We start from the raw sequence: 27,565 nt of genomic DNA, 5'->3' as shown, positions 1-27,565 counted from the left end.
ACAATACCAGTGCTGGGATAGATGCAGAGCAAAAAGAACATTTAATAGTGCTGAGTGAGGTACAACCATTTTAGAAAATGATTTTAACTCCTCAGCACAACACACTTAAAAAAAAAAAAGATTTATTTATTTATGCATACAAGAGCTGGGGTGTAGGCCAGAGGTGCAGGGTGCCTGGGCCTTTTAAACACTATGTGGCCTTCCACTTCATATGACAATAAAGAACAGAAGACCCAAATATGCATTAATTCACTGACTTACTAAATAACTGTTAAAAACCTTGATGCCAATTCCATTATTACATGTGCTGAGAATAAACATAAAAGAACAAAACAAAGTTCCTGCTTTCAGGGAGCTTATATTCATCAACATACTGTATCAAATTGTTTTTCCCTTAGTGAACATGCATCATGTTACTTACTCTAACCTTATAAGACAAAACAAGGCATTCTTCAAAGTCCTTTTTGCCTACTGAATAGTATACCTCTTCATTTGACAGCACTCTGCCAGTATTTCTTTGAAATTAGTTACTTTTGCTTTTTAATTACAGACCTCTTGGCCTCTCTGGTTTCACCAGCCACTCAGACTTGAGTTTCATGCCCCACCAGGGAGCTAGAGCTAACACATATGGCAGAGCAGACCTCTCCTGTCTTGCCCAAGGCTCCTCTCAGCAGTGTATTTCAGTATATTTGCCTGTTCTGCTCCCAGCTCTGTCTCGGTGAACCCTTTCATACCCTCCCTCTGCCGTGTGCCTCTGCCCTGCACCCCAGTTCTTGTGTGCACAGGTGGATGGAAATAAATCTCTAAAAAATTTAAAAAGACAATTACAGACCTCATTTCCTCTAAAGGATAGGGAGTGAGTTTTTTAGTGATAAACTATCTGGATTTTAACTTGGATTTCTCATAATTCCATGGAAACCCTATACTTACTGATTGGTAAATAAACATGATCTTCAACCAACTGTCTTCCTTTTGGTATATCACAGTTATCTTACCAATATTCAATCAAGGAGGCAGTTATTGGGCACAGCATTTCCCACTGATTCTCAGCTGATGTTCATTATTTTGTTCTTTACCTATGAATAATCAGTTTAATACTTACATATCCCTCCCTTTCATCTGTCTGCCTTGAAAAAAACACAACTGTAAAAAAAACAGTGCAGAAATATGATGTCTGGCAAATTTAGAAGCATTTCTACAAGATGCTGATAAAGGATTTCAAAATATGGTATTTTTCTATTCGTTGACCTTTAGTGAATTATCATCCCTTGTCTAAAAAGGAAACAGAAGTCTGACCACATTGTTTTATTCAAGGTCTAAAATACAGGTGTAGGTACATCCTACATCAAGAAAAACAATGGCAAAAACATTCCTTTCAAGGTAAAGATTAATATGGCAAGATACTCGTGAATATTCATTGAAAATGAACTTAGCTGTTTCTCAACATAAACAACTTTAGAGTTGTCTGGATGTGCTTAGAATATGTTCATATTAATTTGAGGTTTAATAAGCCATTAGTTACCAGGGAAATTTTAAGTTATCAGAACAATTTAGTGTTTATTTGTAGAACTTTTCTATCTTTATGGTGATGAAACACCCAAAATCTACTCCGAGCAACAGAATTATTTTTCTGACCAATATTCTAATCTCTTCATCACAATATCAACTGATTGTAATTATTAAAGCTCACCAATTTCCAATAAACCCATAATTTCAAAAACATTCGGAAGTGAGACATGTTTTACAATGAGGTCCCAAAACCCCATCTTGAAGACATAATGAGTAGCTAAATAAACGTCAGCAACCAATTTAATCACTAAAAAGACTGTATACATCTATACATTGGAAAACTTTTCACTTGAAATGTTATCTGGCATCCCCGACCACACCGACAAAATACGCAAAGCGTCCAGGGGGTAGCTACTTGACCAAAGACCAGGACGACTCAATGCAAAGAACTCACAACTTTGTGGAACTAAAGTGCTAGATATTTCGTTTAAGTGTAAGAAAATCATTCCCAACAATCCCGCAAGCAGAATCAGAAAGCTAGGCTAGCCCTTTCAGTTCTCCACACACACAAAAATCACAATCTCCTGACACTAACTTGCGAGTAGAGTCGGCCTGAAGTAAACGCTCGAGAGCGTTGCTACTGCGAAGCCGGCGGGCCGTCAGCTTAGGGAAACACGCGAAGGTCCCTCCGGCACCGGCCCTTCAGGAACTTCGGCGGAGACCCTTTCTCCCCGACGGCCGTACTGACAGCTCCGCGCGGCTCTCCGCCCGCCCCGGCCCAAGCCGGTCCTTCCGGCCGGCCCCGGGATCAAACTCGCGGCCGCCTCACACGTGTGTCGGGCCTGGGGCTACCGCCCCCGCCTGCCGGTCCAGCCTGGATCTCACCCCCCGCTACATCCTCCTGGCACTAAAAGACCCCCTCACCTCCTTTACGGAGAGAAACTCCAGCAACGGAAAGACCAGATGCCGATCCAAAAAGTGCGCGATACGAGTAGTCAAGTCGTACTCCGCCATCTTGGCAAGGAAGAGGAGAGGCTGTTCTAAAACTTTATTGATAGCGCAGACAAACGAACAGACATGCTCGGTACCGCGCATGTGCCGTGGCTAAACGACCCCAAGGGAAAGGGGCGGGGTCAGCCTGGAGGCCTCAGAGACCTAATTGCGCATGCGTTCTGTGTATTTCTTCCTCTAGGCTGCTCTGAGTGGAGCGCGCGCCCAATTTCCTCTGCTAGTTTCTGGAAGGACTGCAGTCCTACCCGTTTATTTTGCATATAGTAATCGTTTTGCTAGCTTTAGTTAAATTAGGGTGGGATGGGTTTCTAGTCAGAAAACAAATTAAATAATTTCAGATTATACTAAGAGCCATAATTTGGTGGGGGTGGTCTTGTTGGACCTATTTAATTAGGTTAGAGAAAACTCATGGGTATTAAGGTTGGAGAGAAAACTCAGTAACAATGTTGTTGAGAGTGCTACTAAAAAGGAAGTGACCAAATTTAGAGCCTGGATACAAACATACCTCGTGGAAGGCACAGCACAGCCAAAGACTGGGAGATAGGAAAAAGTTTGATCTATTTCAAAAAAAATGAATATCCTGTGTGACTGGGGTTAAAGGTGCTGAGAAGGGCCAAATCATGATTAAGGTAAGCAATATGGATTTTATTCTAAGTGCTTGGAAGTTTCCTTTTCTAGTTTCTTCTCACCTTTCAGGCCTCTTCATTTTGGAGTGCCTCCAGATCATGGATCTCTTCCCTATTAAAAGTAATATTCTAAGTAATATTCACCACAATGGCTTTAAATTCAGCCTACATTGGCAACTCCCAAATTAAAGCCCCAATACAGACTTAGTTACCCTCAAAAGTCACATACATTTGGCTGCCGACCTAGCCTTTCAACATTACTTGTACAAAACCAAGCCCCCCCCATAGCTCACCAAAACCTGCTGCTTTTGCATTCTCCAACTCAGTGATGTTGCTCAGACCCAAAACCTTCAAGTTGTTAACGAGCAGGGTGATGGCACCCCAGAGCCCCCACACCAGCCTCCTCTAAATAGGTTCTGTCAACAGCTGTGTCAAGACAAAACATACTCTAGTGGGTAAGACCTTTAATGGAAAGTAACTTTAATACAATTAGTGTATTAAAAGGAGGGGAAAGAAACTTTAATGCAATTAGTGAAATAAACAGGGGGGGAAGTTTCCAAATCAAGCACCCAAAGTTACCCATCCCCTTGTGAGTAAATGCCCAGCCAAATAAGGTTGACCCAAAACAGGGCCAATGAGGCCTGAAAGCCTGCCACAAGTCAAAGGCAACTCCTGGTAGGGACCCATAGAAAATGGACAGAAGGCACCCAGCATGTCTGGTACAGAAGGAGCAAAATTAAAATCAACTTAAAAATTGCCATAGTTAACCACTCCACGCGTCTCTCACCCATGTCTGTTTCAACTGGTCCCAGGCCAAGAAACAAGTGCCACTTCTACACATATTCGTCTGTTCCATGTGCCTCCTCCAGGTCTCCTTCTTGCTCTCCATCTTTCCTTTCTTCCTTCTCTCAGTCTTCTCTCCAACTTCTCCTCCCCACTCAGCTCCACCCTTCCTTGGGTGAGGAAGGAACCTGGAACCTGCCTTTTTCTTGGGGACCTCCCTGTTACAAAGTCATCCTTGATTTTTCTTTCTTATACTCTACATTAAATCCACCGACAAATCCTTTGGTTCTATACTTTAAAGCATGTCCTATCCCATCAGTTCACAGGCTATCCAGAGTTGCATCCTTGGACCAAACCACTCTCATGTCTTACTTTGATTTTGGAAATCACCTTACTTCCTCTCTTTTCCTTTGTACAATGGCGAGAATGGCTTAAAAGTTAAATCTTGCTTAAAACCCTCCAAGCTCCTTGGTATCTTACTCAAAGTAAACAACATAGGTCTTACAGTGACCTAAAAAAAAAAAAAACAAAAAACCCAAAAACAAACAAAAGAACCCTATATCATCTGGATCCACTATTCATCCTCAGAGAAATAACCTCATCTGCATCTTCTCTTGCTCACTCTACTGCAAGATTAGCAACCACTAATTTACTCGCTATCTCTGCAGGTTTCCCAATTCAGGACATTCATATGAATGGAATCATATATATATGTGACCTTTTGTGTCTGACTTTTTCACTTTGCATGTTTTCTAACCCAAGTAGTAGCATGAATCAGTACTTCATTCCATTTTATGACTGAATAATATTTCATTGTATAGATGTACCAAATGTTGTTAACCCAGTCGGTGGTTGATGGACATGGGTTGTTTCTATCCTTTAGCTATTGTAAGTAATGCTGCTGCAAACAGTTGTTCCCAAGTTTTGTGGAAAACCTATATTTTCCATTTTGGGGGGATATATGCCCAAAGGTAGATATATGATAAATTTGCTTAATTTCTTGATGAACTACCAGATTTTAATTGTACAAGATATTACCTCTGGGTATACAGGATCTCCCTACATTATTTCTAACATATGCATGTGAATCCACTGTCTTCGAGCAAAGGTTTAATTTTTAAAAATTGTTGGGGTTTAAGAAACTGGGTACCTTTTTTAACTTCTCAAAGTTAAAGATATCAAAACAAATAAAGAAATTAGGTAATTATTGGTGACTTATATGGGGGAGAATGGCAAAGTGACATGTCTGGTTTGAAATCAGGAATTCTGTTTCCATTAGAATAAGATCCCTATTAAATATCCAAGTGGTGATGTCTACTATGTAAATGGAGAAAATATTATAGATCAGTTCATATAGTTGTTAATTATTTACCTTGTGTATACCTTGAACTTAATGTTTTCATTAATTTGAAAATATGATATGACCTCTTTCATCATGCCCATTACAGTATTCTTGAAAATGCAAGGCTGAATTTCCATGAAGCAGAGAATACAGTATAAATTATATACTATGTTACATGTATATACCTTATATAGACATATTATATACAACATATATATATATATAACTTATACATGCTAAATTTTAGGGAGTAGTATTTGTAACCTCTAGGAGTTAAGAGATAGCTGTAATTTGATGTTTCCTGGAAGCCCAGATCTTAAACCTAGAATTAAATATAGACAGAAAACAGGGGCACTAAAGAGAGAAATAGCAAGAACACTTGCCGTGGAAGTGAGTTGCAACAGAGGAAGGAATGAAGCAGGTGCCAGTACGGAAACTTGCCAAAAAGAAACAGAGCCACTTTAAGGAGAAATCATGCAATTCAATTTGAAAATCATTTTGACCCTTTACCATATACATACAAGATCCTAAGCTAAGTGTTAATAGGAATATATAATCAGTCAGAGCTAGTCCCTGGCTACAGGAGCTTTCAATTTAATAGATGGTAATTGTTCTTTCATTCATTCACTATAAATTGAATACTTATAATGCATTAAGTACTGTTCTAGGACTTAGGAACACAGCAGTAAAGGAAATAAACTACCTTCTCTAAAGGAAGCTTAAATTCAAATGAAAGGAAATGGATAAAAACATAAATACATGCTTTGCTTAGTGATGATAATGCTGTGAAATAACAACATGTAAGATGGAAGTTAGAGAGTGAAGGGGAGAGATTGCTGATTTACATAAAGTGGTCAGGGAAGAACTCTCTGATAAAGCAGAATTTAAAAGACCTGACTAAGTGAGAGAGCCCGTGGCTTTCTAGAGTAGGAAAATTCCAGGTGAAGGAATATTAAGTATAAAGGAACTGAAGCAGAAGTGTGCTTGGTATACTGAGGCATAGTATGGAAACTGGAAATTCAAAAGCTGGCTGAGCAAGAGGAAGTATGGTGGAAGATGTGTTTAAAGATGGAGGGATGGAATATATGGCATGATGTTTCTGTGCCACAAAGTTGTGGTTATATTCTGAATGCTATGGGAAGTGATTATAGAGTTTTGAACAAAGAAATCACATAATCAGAAATATGCTTTAAAAAGACCACTTTGAAGGCTAGGGGTGGGAGGATGCAGTTGGGGACAGATTGAAGACTGTAGAGGAGGGTATTGCCAGGGTGGGGGAAAAAAAGACCAGGGACAAGCAGTGGAATGGCTTATGTTAGGAATTTAAAATTAATCTGAGGTCTTGAGAGGCTTGAAAGTATCCCTTGTATAATATGCTGTTCTTGATAATGAGAATGAATGATCCTATCGATGTTTTGGGGAAGGTAAGTCCAACAGTTGTGTGGACAGAGGATTGGATAGATTAAGTGTAGCAAGGCTGTGGAAGTTCTTCAGAACCAGACTAGGAAATTTGGATTTGAGCAGATAGGCAATGGGAGCCACTTATTAAGTTCTTAAATAAAAAAAAGTGATGAAGACAGTGGTGTTTTTTCCTTTAAAACTAAACTGGAAGTGATTTACAAGATGGATTAAAGTGGTGACAGATTGGAAACTCTGCTGATTTGCCTGGCTTTTTCCCTGGAATTTTCCTTGCTAGTTTGTAAAAAATATCTTGTTTCTTTTTATAAGAGAGATTTAGTCCCAAATATGGAAAATCTTACTTTCTTGCTTTAGTCTTTTCCTACTGTGTTAGTTAAAAAGAGATATTGTAGAGGATGGTGAGGCATGACCAGCCCAGGTATACCTAAGTGGTTATCAGGTGAAAACTTTATTATACACTAGACAAACATTTATTGAATGCTTTCCATTTGCTGGTCATCATGCCAGGCTCTGCATCCCAGCCTGAAAAGAGGTTATGGGCTATCAGGTTATGGGTGGTAAACATGTAAAATGCAAAATAACCATAGCACAGTGTGTGAGAGTCTGCACAGAGTGCTCTTGGAGGGAGTAACTGGCAGCCAGAGAAAGTTGGAGCTTCTTTGAGAAGGTGATATTTGACTACTTCCACCTGAATAGGATGTGATCCGCTGGCTAAGAAAAGGAGAAAGAATGTTTCAGGCAGCGGCAAGAGCAGGCACACAGGCTTGGCCTTAAGAAAAAGCATAATATAGTATTGAGTCTACTAGAAGGAGAGGGACAGTAAGGGGTATGAAAAAAGGCCTGGTGGGGTGGGAGCCCAGTGGTCTAGGGTAAAGCACTTCTGTTGTTTTTGTGTAGTGATCAAAACCTTGGTGACTTGCTCTGGGATCCACTGGCTGCTCTCTTCCCCTTCACCCACCATTTTCTTTCTTTTGTCCATTTGTCCCGTGCGCCTGTTATTTAATCTACACACAGCAGCTTCTGCTTATCCTCAGTGTGGGGCCATGCCCTAGATCTGAGCACTGGTGGTTACAGGTTTTGGAGTCACGAGGGTGCTTTGGTGATGGATATGGTGTATTGACATACATCTGAGGAGGTGCGAATCTATTCCCCTATAACATATACAGTGTTGTTACCAATGTTACTGCCATTAAAAAAAAAAAAAAAGCATAGTATGATTAGGGGTATTGACAAGGTCCTTGTCCCTAAGGATAGCATTTGTGAGGTTGAGCAGCAGGACATGAGTCTACATCGAAAGGTCAGGACTGAATTGTTAAGGGTGCTGTGGACCATGCTGAGGAATTTGAATTCTGTCCTGCAGGCCAATTTTTCCTGATGACTCTAAGCTTCTCCCTTTTCTGTACCTTCCCCTGTCTCTCTGGTTCAGGCTCTGATCATCTCCCATACAGTCTACTGCAATAGTTTTCCAAAGGTTCTCCATGCTTCTGTCCTGCACCTCTTTAACCTGTGCTCTGCCCTGCTGACTAGGTGATCTCTACACACATATAACTGTGTTATGAGCTGAATTGTGTGCCTCTTTCCCAAATTCACATATTGAAATCCTAATCAATCCCCAGTCCCTCAAAAGGTAGCTGTATTTGGAGATAGGGTCTTTAAGAGGTAACTGAGTTAAAATGAGGTCATTAGGTGAGCCCTAATCCAATATGACTTGTAACCTGATAAGCAGAGAGGATTAGGACACAGACATATGCAGAGGGAAGACTGCATGAACACATGGAGAAAAGGTGGCTCTCTACAAGGCAAGGAGGGATTGCTTAGAAGAAATCATCTTGCTAAGACCTCCAGAATTATGAGGAAAAAAATTCTGTTGTTTAAGCCACCTGATCATGCTAATTTGTTATGGCAGCCCTAGTAAATATTTTGAACTTCCAATTTTATATGCTATAAAGTAAAATCTTCTCAGTACACTATATAAAGTTCTTTAATGTTTTTTCTCCAGAACCCCACACTCCAATTATATTAAGCTCTGCTCAAACAAGCTACCAAGTTTATTGTGTCCACTTGCTTTCCAGCAGCTCCTGCAGTGTAAATGGTCCCTTCCGCTGTTTACCACTTTTACATGTTTTTTAGACTCAGATGATGCATCGTCTCTATTCTGTGTTTCCCATGAGCAGAACATGCCTGAAGGAATCACACCCTCCTTCTGCCAGTCTTTACTGGCAGCAGACTTTTATCTAGAAACCTGTAGTATTTTACCAACCCTCCCCCACCCTGTCCCCTTTTAAAACATGTTTCCCTCTCCTAGGCTATGGACATTTTGAATATAAGGACTACAAATAACTTTTTTTTTTTTAAAGATTTGTTTATTTATACAAGCACTGGGTACAGTCAGAAGCGCGGGAGGGTGAGAGAATTCACCAGAGCCAAAGCGGGGAGCAGAGCAGGCAGAAGGACCGAGGCACACTGCTGGGATGAGCAGCGGGCGGCAGGAGAGGTCTGCGCGCCATGTGGGACCCTCACCCGGCGGTCGGCGAGCAGCCGGAATCGAACCAGCGCTGCAGAGGCTGTGGGCTGCTTTGTGAACCAGCGCTGCAGAGGCTGTGGGCTGCTTTGTAACCCAGTGCTCAACTGCTGCGCCACCTGGGAGGCCCTACAAATAACTCTTTATAGCTTCAATACCTGCTCAGTACCTGGCAAATAACAGGTTCTCAATAAATGCTCTAGAAATGTTCTACGTAAGTGTGCATCGAATCTGGATATCCATACCTACATGGTCTTGAAAGAATTTCAACCATATTTTGGAATGGTCTAATGAATGCATATCACTACAGTAGTAGACACATTTTTAGGATACTTGTGGATGTTGATTGAATAGCTTTCTTAGATATGTTAAGTAGCACTAAATGTTATCATTTTAATCCCATTATTCTTTATATATTGCATGCAGATGCATTTGCATTTTAATGTCTGCCTTCTTTAGTTATGTTTCCAGTTCCTTTATTCAACAATTATTTGGTCTGTGCCAGAGCAAGAGAAACAAATATGCTGTTTCTACATAAAGGAATTCACAGCTAGGCAGCAGGAGAGATGCATAAACCAAGAATTATACTGTAGCTTCACGAGTGTAATGAAAGAGATGTGCATGAGTTATTTATTAAAGAGGCTCTTTAATTAGATAGAACACACAGATGTCTTACATCTAGGTTTTTTCTAAGTCTTTTTTCTCCCCCAAATAATTATTACTTCTTGGAGTGTGTGTCTTCAGAGTGTGTTTCTTTTTCTTGACCTTATTCCCTTGCTCTGGAGGAACCTTATTGGAGTCCTTTATATATTGGTTATACCTGATGTCTGTGTGAGAATTTCCAGAAGCCTCAGTCCTGCTGTCATCCTCATTAAAGAATCACACGAGAAGTTGCCTTTGTAGGACTTAAGCAAACCCCTTCTTTCTTCACATATCACCTCATTTAAAGTTAAGATTGATAGCTAATTCTACTCTAGTTCTGAGACCTAGTGATATGTGAAACAAATGTTATTGTGCACAGGGAATCATTACTGCTTTTTCTCATCTGTCTCCAATGCGAGGTTCTGGAATGCAGTAACTCCATTCTATGGGATAAAGTAGTAATTCCCAGTTGTCGGAGTATTTCAGAGGAATCTGAAAGTGATGAGCCTAAAAGAGTTGACAAGCTAATGTAAACCATGAGCCACTTTAGAACATAATTAAAACATCAGTGTATCTGTTTGAATACTTCTAATTCTGTGTCTTTTATTGAATACGCTGCTTGTGTTATCTGTCTTTAAAAATTCCTTCAGTCCAAATAAACACTCATTGCCTGATAACCAGATCCATGTAGTTGGTTAATGTACTTACTGAGAGAAATACAGTGATAATGAAGGATAGTACAGGCTTCTAATCATGACAATTATAACTGAACATATTCTTTTGTATAATAATAACCAACTTTCAATTATCTAAGCCCAAATCTTATTTAGCATCTCTTTAAAAAAACTTGATGGGAAAAATATGGACCCTTTAGGGAAGTAATTTTTAAATAAAATTTTCATGTTACTTTAAGTCATGAGACTAAGCGAGTGCTGGAATCTACTATGAGGGAATTGAGCTGGTATTGCATGCAAGTCAAATTGCTTCTGATCTAGCCAAGAAATAAAAAATAAATATTAAGATGATGTAAGAAGCCAGGCAGAATTTTCAGCCTGGAACCTAAACAGGAAAGCAGGATTTTCCAGGGACTTCAAAGGCCCAGGCAGAAGAGTTAACTAGCTGTGAACCCTAACCCTGTTCAAACTTATGGCATAGCCTTTGTCCTGTTGTATTTGCTCATCTGTTTACACCCGTCTTTTCTACTAAAGGTCAGGAAAAAGCCATATAAACCTATACTCATGTACTTTTGGTGAAAATGAGGAAAAGGGAAAGAAGGCCTATCGGTAGCCCCAAAGGGGAATACAACTGGGATTTATGGGGAGGCATTTGAATATTTTAGTATTCTCAAACTATCAAGCTGCTATGAAACTGGATATGGTTAAAGACCTGACTTTTCTATTTAGAATAGATTTTCCTAATTTTTCATCACCTTATTTATTTCACTTCCAGTGCTTAGCACTATCTATCATGACCTTGTTTATTTGTTTACTGGTCACATCCTTTGCACCTCAGGGTGATTCTGTGAAGGCAGGAATCTGTGGTCTTGTTCATTGCTGCCCAGTAACTATTTGCTGAATGAACTTTGAATGAATTAACATACATGATTAGAACAAAAGAATGTGTTTTGTCTTGAAAATGTCTTACATGACAGAAAAAGCTTACTTACATGCCAGGTTATAGAAGAAGTAGGACTAATGAGAAGGAACAGGAAGAATGTCCTGGACCTGGTTTTTGATCTTTGAAAAAGAGAGTTTCCCTTTTTTATTCTGCAAAGTAACAATGGAACATTAACTCAATGCCAGTAGAGGAAAAGAGCTGGGTTAACGGTGTTATCTCGGAAGGCTTCTCTGAGTCCTGGAGATAGGGGATGGGAGAGTTGTTACAGGAGATAACTACTATTTAACAAAAGTAGTCTGTACCTGCCATGTGACAAGAACTGAGTGAGGTCACAAGATACACAGATACCTACCAGGAACACTGTGAGGCAGCCAGAGGCACAAAGCAGAGTCAGTCCAAGTCTGGAGCTGCTGGAAAAGATCTGTGTGCTGGCTTCAACCTCTCTTCATTTGTTTGGTTTTTAAATTAGAAAAAATTCCTCTTTTTCACTTTCTGTTTTTCTTAAGGCTCTATCTGCTGTGTTTATTTGCTCTTATAGTCTTTTCAGTTTTGTCCTTCTTTTTGATTGTTTTTTCTATTTTTTTCCCTTTCTGTTTCTCATTTTTTTTCTGAGTTATCATTCAGGGCTGAGTTTTTCTAATTCTGATTTATGATATTCTCTCACATCATGAATCATTTTCAGAATGTTTTTTAGGCTTGTTTTGAAATGACAGTTTACAGTTTTGAGCTTTTTGGGGTAGGTATATATTCTGGGCCAGTCTTCCTTGTCTGTAGAGATGTTAGTTTTCTTCAAGTTTTTTCTTTTTTTTAAATAATAGTTTTACATGGGATTTTCCCTCAATTTTATTTTTGTTCTCATTTCTTTTTTTCCCCAAAGATTTATATATTTATGCATACAAGATTAGGGTATAGGCCAGAGGTGCTGGGGTGGTGGTGAGAAGATTCACCAGAAACAGAATGGGGAACAGAACAGGCAGACTGACAGAAATACATTGCTGAGGGGAACAGAGGGTGAGACAGGAGGGGTCTGCCGTGCCATGTGGGTAGCTCCTTGGCCAGCCAGGGATTGAACTCGTGCAGCAGAGGCTGTGGATAGCTTCACAGTGCTGTGCTTAACCCCTGGCGCTACCAGTGATGCCCCTCATTCTCATTTCTATAAGGAAATTAGCTTTTACTGAACTTTTACAGTGAAGCTGCTGGAAGAAAGCTTTCATACTTCCCCAAGCTCCCTCTTCTGTTGTTTTTGTGTAGTGGTCAAAACCTTGGTGACTATGTTCAGGGGTTCTTGGCTGGCTCCCCCCTCAACCCCCTACCTCTTCTTTTTTTTTTTTTTTTAATTTTTCAAAACTTTTATTTTGAAATAATTATAGATTTACAGAAAGTTGGCAAAAATGATTGATTTTGTGTACCCTTCATTCAGCTTCCCTCAATAATAACGTCTGGGAAGATTATGGTGCAAATATTAAAACCAGAAAATTGATGTTGTAACAATCCATAAAGCATATTGGTATATACAGGTTTTTTTAATACATGTATTTGTCCTGTGCAATTTTATCACTTGTGATTATTGTGTAAACAATATCTTAATCAAGGTATAGTGTTCCATCTGCTGTAGGCTTCCTTCTACAACTGCTTTATCCCTTCCCCATCTGTACCACTGTCAACATTGTTGCCACTGAACCACTGTTCTTCTAGAATTTTGTTATTGTAAGGATGTTACATAAATGGAATCATGCATTATATTACCTTTTAAGATTCTTTTTCCCCCCACTCAGCCTAATTCCCTTGAGGTCTAAGTTGTTGAGTATATTTATATATAGCTCATTACTTATTTCTGAGTAATATTCCATGAAATAGATATACCACAGTGTGCTTACCCATTCACCCATTGAAGGACATCTGGGTTTTCAGTTTTTGGCTATTATGAATCAAGCTGCTATGTATAGGTTTTTTATGTGAGCCTGGGTTTTAATTACTCTGGGATAAATTCCCAGGTGTGAAAAGTTTTAGATCTATGGTAAGAGCATGTTTGGTTTTTTTTTTTTTTTTTTTAAATAATAAATTTTATTTTTATATTCCCCCATACAATTGCAAACGCCCCATTCTGACCCCAATCCTTCCCCTCCCGCCCCCCACCCCCCAAAAAGTGTCTCTGGTTCATAGTTTTTTGTTGATTTTGATTTTCACTTTCTTATATTCATTTTCCTGGTCCCTTATTTAAGTTTTCTAGATTCTTGCTATGAGTGAGACCATCCGGTATTTTTCTTTTTCTTTTTGGCTTATTTCGCTGAGCATGATCAAGAAGATGTGGTACATATATACCATGGAATATTACTCAGCATTCAAAAAAGATAAACACATGCAATTTGCAGCAATATGGATGGCGTTGGAAGGGATCATGCTCAACCCCCTACCTCTTCTACCCCCCAATTTTCTTTCTTTTGTCCCAGTTGTCCTGTGCTGCTGGGATTTATTCTTCATGCAGCAGCTTTAGCTTATCCTCAGTGTGGGGCCATGTCTAATCTGAGCACTGGTGAGTTACAGGTTTTGGAGTCACAGGGGGGCTCTGCTGCCCCTGGGGTGGCAAAGGTGACCAGATGCTTGATATGCCACTTTACCACTGGGGCAGCTGGGGGGATGTTGAGCCAGGAGCTACCAGTGTGGCTTTGGGGAGCTTTCCTGTTTGCACTTGAGAGCTCCTCCTATGGCTGACACCCAGTCTCACTGGCTTCCTTCTCCTTCCTGCACAGACCCTGAGAATGTGTGACTGTTGGATGTTTGCCCCCACAGTTGGTATTTTGGGATCCCCTAGCTTTGTTGTAAAATCTGCCCAGGCATTTTGGCTTCACCATCTGGTTGTTTTTGTAGTTGTTATTTTGTGGGAATTTGTAGATTTAAAACCTGGCCCTGCACCATCGCTCCGAAGTCCCTGCCAACTGCGTTTAAAGATGAGATGAACCTGGGACTAAGCAGATTGATCTTCCAGACAAGCTCTTTGAAATAAAGAGTGGTCCAAAATGTTTGTCATATGTATAGTTCCCATTTATCCCCATCACCATTCCTATACAGCAGCTTATCTTTCCCAACCAATTGTGCATGTTCAGCTTTGCCCTCACCCTCCATGCTTGTGTAAGTAATTTCCCTAAAAGTACAAATATGACCATGTCCTACTGAGTATTCCTACTGTGTGTATCCCTTGGATTTATTGGCAGGGCACACAAAGCCCTACATAACTGGACTCTTTCTTCCTCTTTGGTCTGACCTCCTGTCACTTAGCTTTCAAATTCTATGTTTTTATAGTTACTGGACTGCTTGTTAGCACACATGTATATGTTTCAAGCCTCACTGCTTTTGTGAATCTTATTGCTTCTGCCTGGAATGCCTTTTACAACTTTCTTCTGGCTAATTCTTATTTGACTTGCTCAACTAAGCTGCCCTTCTGTGAGATTTCTAGGCATCTTCTCCTTATCATTTACCAGATAAGATATATAAGACTTGCCAAAGTGTCTCCTCCACTTGACAGTAAACTGGGGACCATAGCCAACTCAGCTTGTGCTCACTCAGCAAGCACAATGCTTTGCCTATAGATCATATTAACATTTTCACTGTTTTGCTTCTACCTTTCCTCTCTGAGTTATTTTACCAGCTTTTGGGTTTTAATCATGCCCTATTTTGTTTACTGCCATGATGCATTAAAAGAGCAAATATCAAATTTCCTTCTCTGATGCAGGTACTTCTAAGCTCTAGATTACATATTTAATTACTGTGTAACATCAACACTTGTGTGTCTCCCAGGGATCCAGAATCAAGATCATACTTTTTACTAGTGTTCCCGTTCTTGATGAATGGCACCTTGTTGATCATGCCAGAAAACAGGAGTCACGCTGACTCATTCTGTTTTCTAAACTCTCCAAACACCAAGTCTTGTGAGTCCCCTTCTAAGCCTATCTCAGATCCATCCCTTTCTCTCCTTATCCACTATCAGTGCACCAGTTGAAGCCACTTCGTCTCACCTGAGACATTTAAGATAGATTCCTAACTGATTCCTGTGTCCACTCTTGGCTCTCTCTAATTGGTTTTACATATGACACAAAAATTACCCATTGAAATAAAAACCTGATCCTTTGTTTAAAACCTATCAATGACTTCTCATTGTATTTAGCATGAAACTTGAAAATCTTTAAATTGTCCTCGAAGTTCATTTTCTTCCTTTGACTCTCTGGCTTCCTTTAAATTTCTCAAATTCAGCCAACCTCTTCCTTTTACTCAGTCATACTGTTTCCTTCACCTGGATACTCCTATCTTCCTTCCCCTTACCAGGCCAAACTAAACTTTAGCTTTAATATGGTAAATATTTAACTGTTCTTCTGTATAATTGCATTACTTCTGTATGCAACATAGTTTAATTTTGTGTGTGTTTGAACTTTATATAAATGAAACCACATTGCATGCATTCTTTTGTGACTTGTATTTTATATTCAACATTAAAATTGAAGGATTCATCCATATCACTGAATGTAGAGTCTGCTCATTTTCATTGCTCTATAACATTCTACATTTTCTTAAAATTACTCTAGAGTCAGTGAACTTTAAGATTATTTACAGTTCGGGACTGTACTGAACCACAAATGATGCTCTGCGAACCTTCTTATGTGTATATCTTCATTTACCTGTGTAACCATTTCCTCATTATTTATACTTATGAGCTTTTGGCAGTTAGTGCCAAGTTGTTTTCTAAAATGAAAATTCAAGATTACATTCCCATCAAAAGTATATGAGAGTTATTGTTATTACCTATCTTTCCAGACACTTGTTAACTCTTGCCAATGATGGAGGTATATTTTGTTTGTTCCTCTCTTAATAAATTGAACTTCATAAAATAATGACACACACATGTATGTGTGTGTGTGTGTATAGAAAAAAATGTATATGTAGAGTTTAGAAAAGAATACATATGGCAATATATGGTCATTTATTTCTAAAGATGACCATAACAATTCTTCTAACCCCACATGTTCTTCTACAGTGTGATTTTTGTATCTCCTCTGTTAAAAAGTAGTCAATTTCTCTTTTCCCCAAATCTGGGCTAGTGCCATGACTTGCTTTGGCATCTAGGTCTAGGACTTAACAAGCCTGGCAACCTCTTCATTCACTGTCATAGGATCAGCTGCCATATAAATACGCTGAAGTTAGACTACTGAATGAGGAGAGACTGTAAAAAAAGAGAAAGCCAAGTCACCCCCTGTTATTCCAACTACTCTGGTGAAGGTGCCAGACACATGAGTGAAGTCATCTTAGGCATTCCAGCCTTAGTTGATCTTTTAGCTGAATGCAGCTGCTTGAGTGAACCCAGCCAATACTACATGCAGAAACAATGAGTGATTGTTATTTTAAGCCACTAAGTTTTGGAGCTTTTGCTATGCAGCAACATATAATTGAATCACAACAGATATCAGAAGTCCTAAAATTGCTTATAGCCTCCATATCAATTTTTTTCTTTTAACAATATATTTTAAAATAAAGTTTTAAAATGTGTACAAAAATGTTTATGATAGTGTTCTTTAATTTTTTTAAAAAGTGAAAACAACCTCTATGTTTTAAATTTGAAATATATAGTACTGAAAATTGATGATGCTTTTAATAAGTGGAGATGGAACATCTACAAACTGTTGCAAGGATTTTTAATGATGTTGGAAATGGTGAAGAAAAAAATCAGGTGGTATGGCAGTTGCAATGAAAAACAAATCAGTCTATTCACCGTGGTTTGGTGTTTTTTTTTTTTTTTTAAGATTTATTTATTTATGCATACAAGAGCTGGGGTACAGGCCAGAGATGCGGGGGGTGAGAGGATTCACCCGAGACAGAGTGGGGAACAGAACAGTCAGACTGACTGAAACACACTGCTTAGAGGAGCAGCAGGCAAGACAGGAGAGGTCTGCTGCTCCATGTGAGTTTCTCTCTGGCTGGCCAGGGATCGAACTCATGCTGCAGAGGCTGCAGATTGCTTCATAGTGCTGTGCTTAACCCCTTGCGCCACCAGGAAGGCCCAGTTTGGTGGTTTTGATTTAAGTTTTCCCATTTTTGGACAGCTTATTATAGAGAGAGTATTTAATTATATAAGAAGAGAAAAGATGCTGATGTCATTTTTTGGAGCAGTAGGAATTTTTCGGTCAAATTTGACAAGCTCTGGCAAAGAAAATGGAACCCTAGTTGTTCAGTGTATAAGCTGTGGTACTCTACTCTCCCCCTGCAGCAATCAGCTCAAACTTAAGAAGCAAATCTGAAAACTTGGTAGCCCAGATTTTAGAAGCTGGGAGAATAACAGAGAGTTTCTGACTTCTTATTTTTCTAAATTAAGAAAAAAAAAACCAAAAAAAAAAAAAACCCCGTACCATTTTACTGTTAGAATGATTTAATAAAAGAATGATCATTTCAAATTTCTGAATGTATGAAGAACATAATCTCAAATTTAAAGTCATTAAGCTTGGGCCTCCCTGGTGGCGCAAGGGTTGAGACGCAACCTATGAAGCAATCCACTGCAGCATGAGTTCGATTCCCAGCCAGCCAGGGAGCAACCCACATGGAGCAGCAGACCTCTCCTGTCTCGCCTGCTGCTCCCCTCAGCAGTGCACTTCGGTTAGTCTGCCTGTTCTGTTCCCCACTCTGTCTCTGGTGAATCCTCTCATCCCCCACACCATTGGCCTGTACCCCAGCTCTTGTATGCATAAATAAATAAACCTTAGGGAAAAAAAAATAAAGTCATTAAGCTTTATGAAAAACTTACTAGGGATTTTAGTTTTTATTTGACCATGGATTAGTGTAAACTTACTTAGGAGACTGGCTCAAAGAATGAAAAAACAAAACTAAAACTTACAATTGCACAGACAGCCAATGCCAGACATAATCTTCAGTAGAAAACCACCTAGATTTCCCTGAATAAAATCATTTGTCAGTTAAGAGTAATGGAAGTTCTGCAAGAGTTCCCACTCAAGTTAGGTTTCTTTCAAGGGCAGAATTTCTCAAGGTGGAGGTATACCAATTATTCAGCCTCAGGGCCCTATCCTAGACCTACTGATAGTAAATACCTGGGAATGTGACCTAGAAATCTACATTTTTATTAATATCCTGAAGGGAGACATATACACCTAAAATTGAAGGAAACATTGTCTTTTAAGGGTTAACTTGATCTGTGGGTAGATCATGGCTATAACATATAAAAATTCATCAAGATGTACACTTATCTTTTATACTTTATGTAAGCTGCACTAGTGAAAAGCATATTGCTTTAGCAAAATAAATCCACTGTTTAGTAAATTTTAACTAGCATGCATAATCTATATATTTCTGCTTTGCTGAAGCAGATTATCTTGCATTTTTGTTAGATACAAACTTAGGTACTGATCATTTCAGAAACAACCTTTTACATGCTTTTTGTTAAAATAGTGTTGATTTTTAAATGGAAATGCAGTTCTCACTTAAGCCAAATGTACATGTTTGAAAAAAAAAGCTATTGTTTTTTTCTTTGACATACATAAAATTTGTTATTTTAGACTTTTAAGATGTTGTATTTCTTTATAAAGTTGATGTTTAAAGTAAATGGTAGTTTTTCAAACCTGTATTTTTTGTTTTATGAATATGAAGAATGAAAATCTCTGTATAAAAGGAGGGAGGAAGGGAAGGATAGACGGATGGATAGACGGCAGAAAGAAAGGATAAAGGGAAAGAAACCAGTCCCCTAAGGGAAAAATATTCCCGCCCATACTCTCAAAATAAATCCCCTCAAATTACTTAAGATGTTTCACATTGTGATCTTTAGTTATATCTCTAACTATTTATTCTCTGCTTTCCACCTAGACCTGCCTTCTTAACTGCATAGCTTATTGTAACACATTGGAGCTTGTTTTTACTGATGTGTATTTGCCAACTTTGCCATTATCATTATTAAAAATATATTATTCTCTCTATGTTGGAAAGAGCAAGGACTCATGGTGAAGGGGCAGAACACGTTTAAGAATTTGTGGCCTCTCATTTTGATCTCCGATTTATCACACACCTTCACAATTTTACGAGTGTGAGAAGGAGGCCTGTTTTCTCCTGGAATGCTACATTCTTTGGGGATGAAGTGTTCAGTCTTTAACACTGGATTGGAGTGTCTCTTGAGTATTTAGCATTTGGATATGCCGTCATCACAGTAATGAGAGATAGAACAGACCAGAACTCACTCTATCCAGGGAAAAGCAGGATCGACACCAAATCTACCATGGCTTTTCTCAGTGTTGCAGAAGTAATGGGCCAATAAGGTGTTTATATGACATACTTCTGCAGTCTTGCACTTATTTTGTGTTATTGACACCAAGCCTACATACAATTAGAAAATTACTCAATAGTTCATGATATTACTTTAAAAAACTAGGGTATTATAATCCATCGTTTTCGTAACAGTTACAGGCTGTTATAGTAAACTCTGCTTTTCTCAAATACATATAACAGTATCTTTCCCTTTTTTTCCATAACAGTGCTAAAGATATTAGAAAGATCTTTGAAATATAATAAATAACCCAGGTTTGCTCAGGAATGATTTCTAAATTAGAGGGACCATCTCACTTACTTTGTATTCATAAAAAATATCCTATATTGATTTTATTATGAAAGCATACATGTATGTAATAGCAATATTTAAACACTGAAGTAAGGGAGAAGAAAACAATCAAAAGCTCTGGGAGTACAACCACTTAGAAATAATCTCCCTTAATTATTTTTTTATTTTTTTTCATCACTGTGTATTTTTTTATTTAAATTTTATTTTTATATTCCCCATACAATTACAACCCTCTTATTTTGACCCCAAGCCTTCCTTTCCCCACCCCCTACTCCCCATAGAGTATCTCTAGTTCATAGTTGTTTGTTGATTTTGATATTTTCTTTCTTATAGTTATTCTTTTTCCTGATCCCTTATTTAAGTTTTCTAGATTCCTGCTATGAGTGAGACCATCCGGTATTTTTCTTTTTCTTTCTGGCTTATTTCACTGAGCATGATTCCTTCCAGCTCCATCCATGTTGCTGCAAATTGCATGTGTTTATCTTTTTTGAATGCTGACTAATATTCCATGGTGTATATGTACCACCTGATCCTGATCCAGTCATCTATTTTTGGACATTTGGATTGTTTCCAAAGCTTAGCTTTCCGGTGCTCTACACGATCAGAGAAACTTCTCTAGTAACGAACTATAGAAATGATCCCTGAAAGTATAGTCTTTAATCTCCCTTAATTTGAGGGGAAAACTGAGCAAAAGAGTGATTAAATGAATTGTTCAAAGTCACACCATTGGAAGGTGACGGAATGGGACTTTGAGACCAGGCAGTCTGACTGTGAGTTAGGTTCATTCTGCATTATCTGGCTGGACCTTAAATACAGTAAGTGTCTTTATATGATTTAACCAACAGCATCATCATTAGAATAACATGGCCCCCTGAGGAGTTTACTTTGAAAGAGAACAAAAAGTATTACTTTTCATATGTTTTAATCTTCTAACAAATTGTTGTAGAAGTAACACAACAGAGATATAGGATACTCCATTTTATGAGCAAGAAAACTTTCTCAACATTTAGTCAAACCATCTAATTTTACAAATAAGAAAAGATGAGATAGATATTCAGGCAGTATTGTAGAAGGCTAACTACATCCTTAGTTGGAAGACGCAAAATTTTTAATTTGATTTTAAGGTTTTTATTTTAAACTATAATCGGGTGTAGTTGAAGCTATAAATTTGCACATAACAAAGTTCTATCTGTAGATGCGTTTGCATTGGCTAGAAATAGTAAATAGCCTTATGCTCCCCTGCACTGTTGCAGCTTCCTTGAAGTTATGTAGTCATATGACTCCTTCTGGCCAGTGGTGTGGTTAGAAATGATGTGTGTCAGTTGAGAATGCACTTAAAACCAGTGTGGGACCCAACCCCAGAGGCTCTTTCCTTGCTGCAGTGAATTAGAAAATCATTGTTCAAGATGGTACATATGCAAAGCACAGCAACCTTAGTGCCTGAAGAGAAGTTTAAATGAAGATACCTAGGAGAATCACTGGACTCACAGCATATTTTATGTGTGAAAGAAATAAACCTTTATCATTAATTCACTTATATTTCAGGATTGTCTTATTACAAATGTACCTTGGCATAACTTACCCAGACAAACATACTGTGTATTATTAGAGAATATGTTCTGTGACTCTGAGTTTACTGCTACAGTTTGTTTTTTTTTTTAATCTCTGTGGAGTTGGCATCCACTTTGCGGACTTGTTTAGAGGACTGAATAAAAATTATAGATGAGACACTTAAGCACTCCAGCCGCTGCATGGTAGACCACAATAAATAAACCTGGTATTTAATGATAGCACGCCAATTATGAATATTATTTTAATTCTTATAGCAATCTTATGAAATTGGTGTTATTATCATTTCTATTTAATAACTAAGGGAAATGAGGCCTACAGTGGTTAAACAATTTATCCCAAGGCCACTTCACAAAGCTCTTATTTAAATATAGAGCTAGGTCTGTATTCTGGGAGATTCTGACTCCAATATTCTTATTTTCAAATCTATGTCATGTAAACATTTTCTGGTGACACACAGAAGCCTGTCTCTATGCCATTCATTCATTTAAAAAACATTTATTGACTTATCATATCAGATGCCCTGTGTCAGGATTAGAATACAAAAATGAAAGTCCAAACTCATCTTGCCCTTAAGGAAGACTGAGTCTTGCTGAGTGAATGTATGATTACAGGTTGGTACAATAAGTTATGGGATTGAGGGAAGCAACAGGATTCTTTTTTTTTTTTTTAAAGATTTATTTATTTATTTATACAAGCACTGGGTACAGTCAGAAGTGCGGGAGGGTGAGAGAATTCACCAGAGCCAGAGCCAGAGCGGGGAGCAGAACAGGCAGAAGGACCGAAGTACACTGCTGAGGGGAGCAGTGGGCGCGGCAGGAGAGGTCTGAGCGCCATGTGGGACCCTCGCTGGCAACCTGGGATCAAACCGGTGCTGCAGAGGCTGCGGGCAGCTTCGCAGCCCAGTGCTCAACCGCTGCACCACCAGTGGAGGCCCTGCAACAGGATTCTTAAGGAACACATGCTGGGAATGAGCTGGGGAAGGGGATGGTCAGAGGGGGCTTCAAGGAGATAGTGAAATCTGAGCTGAGTGTGAGATGATTGAAAAAAACAAGTATTCTAGACAGAAAGGTCATTTGCTAGGTATGTATAAACCCATTTGTCAGGTGCAGAAATTATAGTTAATCATGTGTCTGGGTTAGATCCTGTAGTGAATTCAGGAGTCAAATATAATCACTGGAAGCTAAAGTCTTAGTAGAGGTTATTTAGTAGAGGCTACCAAGATTGGAGGCATCCATTGTGACAAAGAACATGTAGATATTGCCAGAGATGCAGTGCAAATACCCTGATTCACTTCCTCCTCTTGCCATTCATCTCCCACTGCTACTATCCTTCTACTGGGCAAAGCAAACTGGAAGAAAATTCCAAGGGTGCCAAGGAGATGTAGTTTCAGGAAGCAAGGTTTCTGCATTACAGAACAGAATAGGGGGAGAGTGAGGCACAAACAGCACAAGAATATCGCTTCCATTCCAATCTCTGTGAGGGAAGTGTTTGTATTCTTCAGTGAATAGTACTAAAATATTGTTTCCTATAGGATTTCCTCAGAAGTAGACCCTGAGATGGAGTCCTCAATCCTTCAGATTTGGGAGCACTGACAGGGGGCCTTTATACTCCCATGCAGATTGGTCATTGGATACCAGCTATCCTGCAAAGAGGCATGTTGGGCAAGACAGCTTTCTCTAGCTGAGAGAATCCCTTCAGTAGAAAGACAGTTGAGCAGCATCTTCCAGCAACATTTCCAGAAGATGGGGAAGTAGTTCACTGTGTCTGCCATTATCTACTATTTATGCCCCTCAATCTTTGTATACAAGTTCTGCAAGCAACTTCCCATGAGGCGTTCTTCCTGAGGAATACTTGTAAAAGGAAGGTGAGTGGGACAAACTACAGCTCCAACTGCAACACGTTTATCACATGGTCACAACTCATTCTGACTGTCACCCTCATCTACCATGCATTATACACCCCCTTACCCTTAACTCGCATTCTGCTGGTCTCAAAGGTTTACCTGGTTGCATGACTTAAAACCCTTTATTCTGAGGCATGTGAACATTATACCCTGTATCCTTCTCTGACTAGATTTACCACACTGGTCAATTTACCACCAAATGTGGACAAAGGAGTACCAAGTGTCAGTCAAGTGCATCATCAAGCTTCAAACATGTCCTAACCAATTTTAACTTTTCTTGATGGCCAGGGTCAATTTCTCCTGCTAAAATGGTGATTCCTAATCTTGCTGACCACAAGGAGCCAGGAGTCAGGCAGCATAGTTCAACTGGACTCTTGCTGGTCTTTTAGTGGAAATGTCCTCCCTTAGGGAACCAGAGTCTAAACCCAGAGCGCCCAGAGTTTTTTGCATACAGTAACAAAGAAAACTTGAAAGGTCAGTGATGATCGGTCCTTGGGGAACTTAAAAATTTAGAGGTCAGGAAGAAAAGAAAAAGTTAGAAAAAAGCAAGAGGCCAATTATGTAAGTGGGAAAACAGAAGTGCGTGATGTTTCTATACTTAAAAGAAGAAAGAAACAGGGTTTGAGCAATTACTGTCAAGGGCTGCTCTGTGAAATGTGCAATGAGTACTGAGGTGAGACCAATGGATTCAGCAACAATTAGTGACCTTGAATATGTATTTGCAGCAGAGGACTAAAAGTCTGAACAGAGGGATAGGAGGAAAATGAAGATGATGAGTATAGATGATTTCGAGATGATTTTCTATAAATGGGAAGAAAATAAGGTAGCCCAAGGGAAAAGGCACACAGGTGTTTTGTGGATGGAAATAATCCAATAGACCCAGTTTTCCCAGCACCATTTATTGAACAACTGGGTCGCTACATGCAAAAGAATGAAGCTTGACCACCACCTCACACCATACACAAAAATCAACTCAAAATGGATTAAAGAACTAGACATAAGACCTGAAACCATAAAATATATAGAAGGAAATATAGGCGAAACACTACGTGATTTGCACATCAAAGACATCTTTACAGACACATCACCCAAAGCAGTGATAGTGAAGGCAAAGATAAACAGCTGGGACTATATCAAATTAAAGAGCTTTTGCACAGCAAAAGAGACAATAACAAAAACAAAGAGAAACCCCACCAACTGGGAGAACATTTTTGCACCCAACACTAATGATAAAGGACTGATCACAAAAATCTGCAAAGAGCTGATGAGACTCAACAACAACAAAGAAAATAATCCAGTCAAAAAATGGGCAGAAGAGCTTAAAAGAAACTTCTCTGAAGAGGAAATGCAAATGGCCAACAGGCATATGAAAAAATGTTCAACATCACTTGTCATCAGGGAAATGCAAATCAAAACTACCATGAGATACCATCTTACACCAGTGAGAATGGCACATATTAAAAAAACTAGCAACAACAAATGTTGGCGAGGGTGTGGAGAAAAAGGAACTCTTCTGCACTGTTGGTGGGAGTGCAAACTGGTCCAACCACTGTGGAAAGCTGTGTGGAGATTTCTGGACCTACTAAACATAGAGCTTCCATATGACCCAGCAATTCCACTCCTAGGTATTTACCCAAAGGACACAGAAACATCAATTCCAAAGAACACCTGCACCCCTATGTTTATAGCAGCACTGTTTACAATAGCTAAGCTTTGGAAACAACCCAAATGCCCAAAAATAGATGACTGGATCAAGAAGATGTGGTACATATATACCATGGAATATTACTCAGCATTCAAAAAAGATAAACACATGCAATTTGCTGCAACATGGATGGCGCTGGAAGGGATCATGCTCAGCGAAATAAGCCAAAAAGAAAAAGAAAAATACCGGATGGTCTCACTCATAGCAGGAATCTAGAAAACTTAAATAATGGACCAGGAAAATGAAAAACTATAAGAAAGTGAAAATCAAAATCAACAAAAAACTATGAACCAGAGACACTTTTAGGGGGGCGGGGGCGGGAGGGGAGGGATTGGGGTCAGAATGGGGGGCGGCAATTGTATGGGGAATATAACAATAAAATTTATAAAAAAAAAAAAAAAAAAAAAAAGAAAAATCTTAAAAAAAAAAAAGACAATCACTGAGAAGTTGTTCCCAATTAAAGGAGATTCTAGAAACGTCACTCTAGACTGGATCTTAAATTGGGAAAAAAGGACATTATTGAGTCAGTTGACAAAATTTAAATGTGAACTGTGGGATTAAAAAATAAAATTGTATTGATGTTATAAAAAAAAAAAAAAAAAAAAGAGTTGTAGGCTTTTTAAAAGAATTAAAATTTCTTTAAGAGAAATTTTTAATGTTTACAGGTGAAAGGGAATTTTTGTTGTTTGATTTTTTAAATTATTTTATAGCTTTATTACATAGTAATCAGAGAATATTGCCTATGCTATTTCTACTTTTTAGAATTTATCAAGATTTTCTTTGTGGCATAATGATGTGATCAATTTTCCTGAATGCTCCAGTCTTAAATATTCTTAAAAATAAGAATACTCTTTCTATGTGTAAAGACTAGAGTTTGACATGTATATTAAATAGAGCGATCAAGTTTAAAATATGAATTTTACATAATTGACTTTATTTAGCCACTTGATTCGCCATAATCCATAAAGACCAGAGTGAAACCAAAAAAAAAAAAAAAAAAAAAAAAAGAAATAATCCAATAGAGACGGAATGATAGAATACATCTAATCATTCTTTGTCACAGATACCTAAAAATAGTATTATTTTATACTACTTTTAAAATCAGACCTTGAATATTAAAAATTACCCACCAACTTTCTTGAATTTTTGACTTTTAGTTCTATCAAATTTCCAAGAAGGGTCATCAATATACCCCAATTTCAGATATCCATGAATGCTACTGTAAAAATAATAAGTTTACTGTTTCTTCTGACTATGCATAAAGCTACATATTTTTTCTTCTGGAGGGAAAGGATTATATAGGCTAGTGTATGCATCTGAATATAAGTCTGTTATTTCCATAAAATAATTTAGAATTTTGATGTTTTATCATTTGAGTAGATTTTTGTCAATAGTAACAGTGCCCTGTGGCTGTATAAGGCAACAAAAAACAAAGAAATAAAAACAACACACACAGAACAAAGCATAAGATAAAGGAAACTTGTAGCAAAACATCAGGCACAATCTGAGTATTTAGATAATAATGCTTGTGTTTGCTTTGGCAGCACATACACTAAAACTGGAATGATAGAAGATTAGCATAGCCCCTGGGCAAGGATGACATGCAAATTTGTGAAGCATTCCCTATTTAAAAAAAAAAAAAAAGAATATAACTCTCTTTTAAAAAATCACTATGGTGGCTGGTTAGCTAATCAGGGTGCCTGGGAGTAGGTCTTATACTTTAGTGGATGTAGGACAGACTCAAAGTGAGGATATGATGTCTAGTTATTTCAAAAAAAGAAAACAGTGAACCTCTTTACTTATAAAATTTTTCGGTTTGTGTCTGAGTAAAAACCATGACTATAACCAATCAGAATCTTTGTCCAAGTAAAAGATTATGGAGAATTATTGTCAGATGCTGAATTCTCCTTCCAGAGAACTGACAACCCTATACCTTGAAAATTTCAAGAGCTGTCTTCCAAAAACCCCTATAAAATATTAGACTAATATACTTGCAATTTTAATACAAATCAGGAAATGCAGAAATTACAGTACTCGTAGTTATATTAGATAGGTTCATAGGGCACACATGTAGGACTTTTTATACAAAACAGCTAGTTTGAGGAGTTAATATTTCTTTGGGGACTGAATAGTTATATTTTCCATCTTCTCTGAATTAAGATTAGAAATGAAAATAAGTGTTTGCATACTGCATTTAAAGTATAATTTCTTAGCATTGCCAAGATGTCTGGCTGAACTCTGATTTTCTATCAGTATTTAAGAGAAGGTATTAAATGGGAAATCATCAGACAGCAAATTCAAAGACCATGTTATGTT

At 38.3% G+C, this 27,565-nt stretch overlaps 1 protein-coding gene, 1 non-coding gene and 1 pseudogene across 3 annotated transcripts in view; 1 reads left to right on the top strand and 2 right to left on the bottom strand.

Moving 5' to 3' along the window:
* EIF3E (eukaryotic translation initiation factor 3 subunit E) overlaps positions 1–2,614 on the bottom strand; it is a 37,811-nt gene extending 35,197 nt beyond the window's left edge. Inside the window, exon 1 of one of the 2 annotated variants that reach the window (XM_037502738.1) lies at positions 2,434–2,614. In XM_037502738.1, coding sequence (XP_037358635.1) covers positions 2,434–2,604 — 171 coding nt within the window. In that variant the 5' untranslated portion in view covers positions 2,605–2,614. Of the gene's footprint in view, positions 1–2,104; positions 2,217–2,433 lie in introns of those variants that run through there. The other variant, XM_054692028.1, reaches the window with a different exon arrangement.
* Positions 2,615–20,643: 18,029 nt separating this feature from the next.
* Positions 20,644–20,726, bottom strand: LOC119252190 (small nucleolar RNA U3; annotated as a pseudogene).
* Positions 20,727–26,777: 6,051 nt separating this feature from the next.
* LOC119251687 (U6 spliceosomal RNA) lies at positions 26,778–26,880 on the top strand. The gene has a single exon (XR_005126570.1). It is a non-coding gene; the product is annotated as a U6 spliceosomal RNA (small nuclear RNA).
* The last annotated feature ends 685 nt before the right edge of the window (positions 26,881–27,565 follow it).

Source organism: Talpa occidentalis, unplaced genomic scaffold (assembly GCF_014898055.3).
Source record: "Talpa occidentalis isolate TD23 unplaced genomic scaffold, MPIMG_talOcc4v2.1, whole genome shotgun sequence".
Taxonomy (NCBI): Eukaryota; Metazoa; Chordata; class Mammalia; order Eulipotyphla; family Talpidae; genus Talpa; species Talpa occidentalis.
This window is presented reverse-complemented; position numbering and strand designations above follow the sequence as displayed.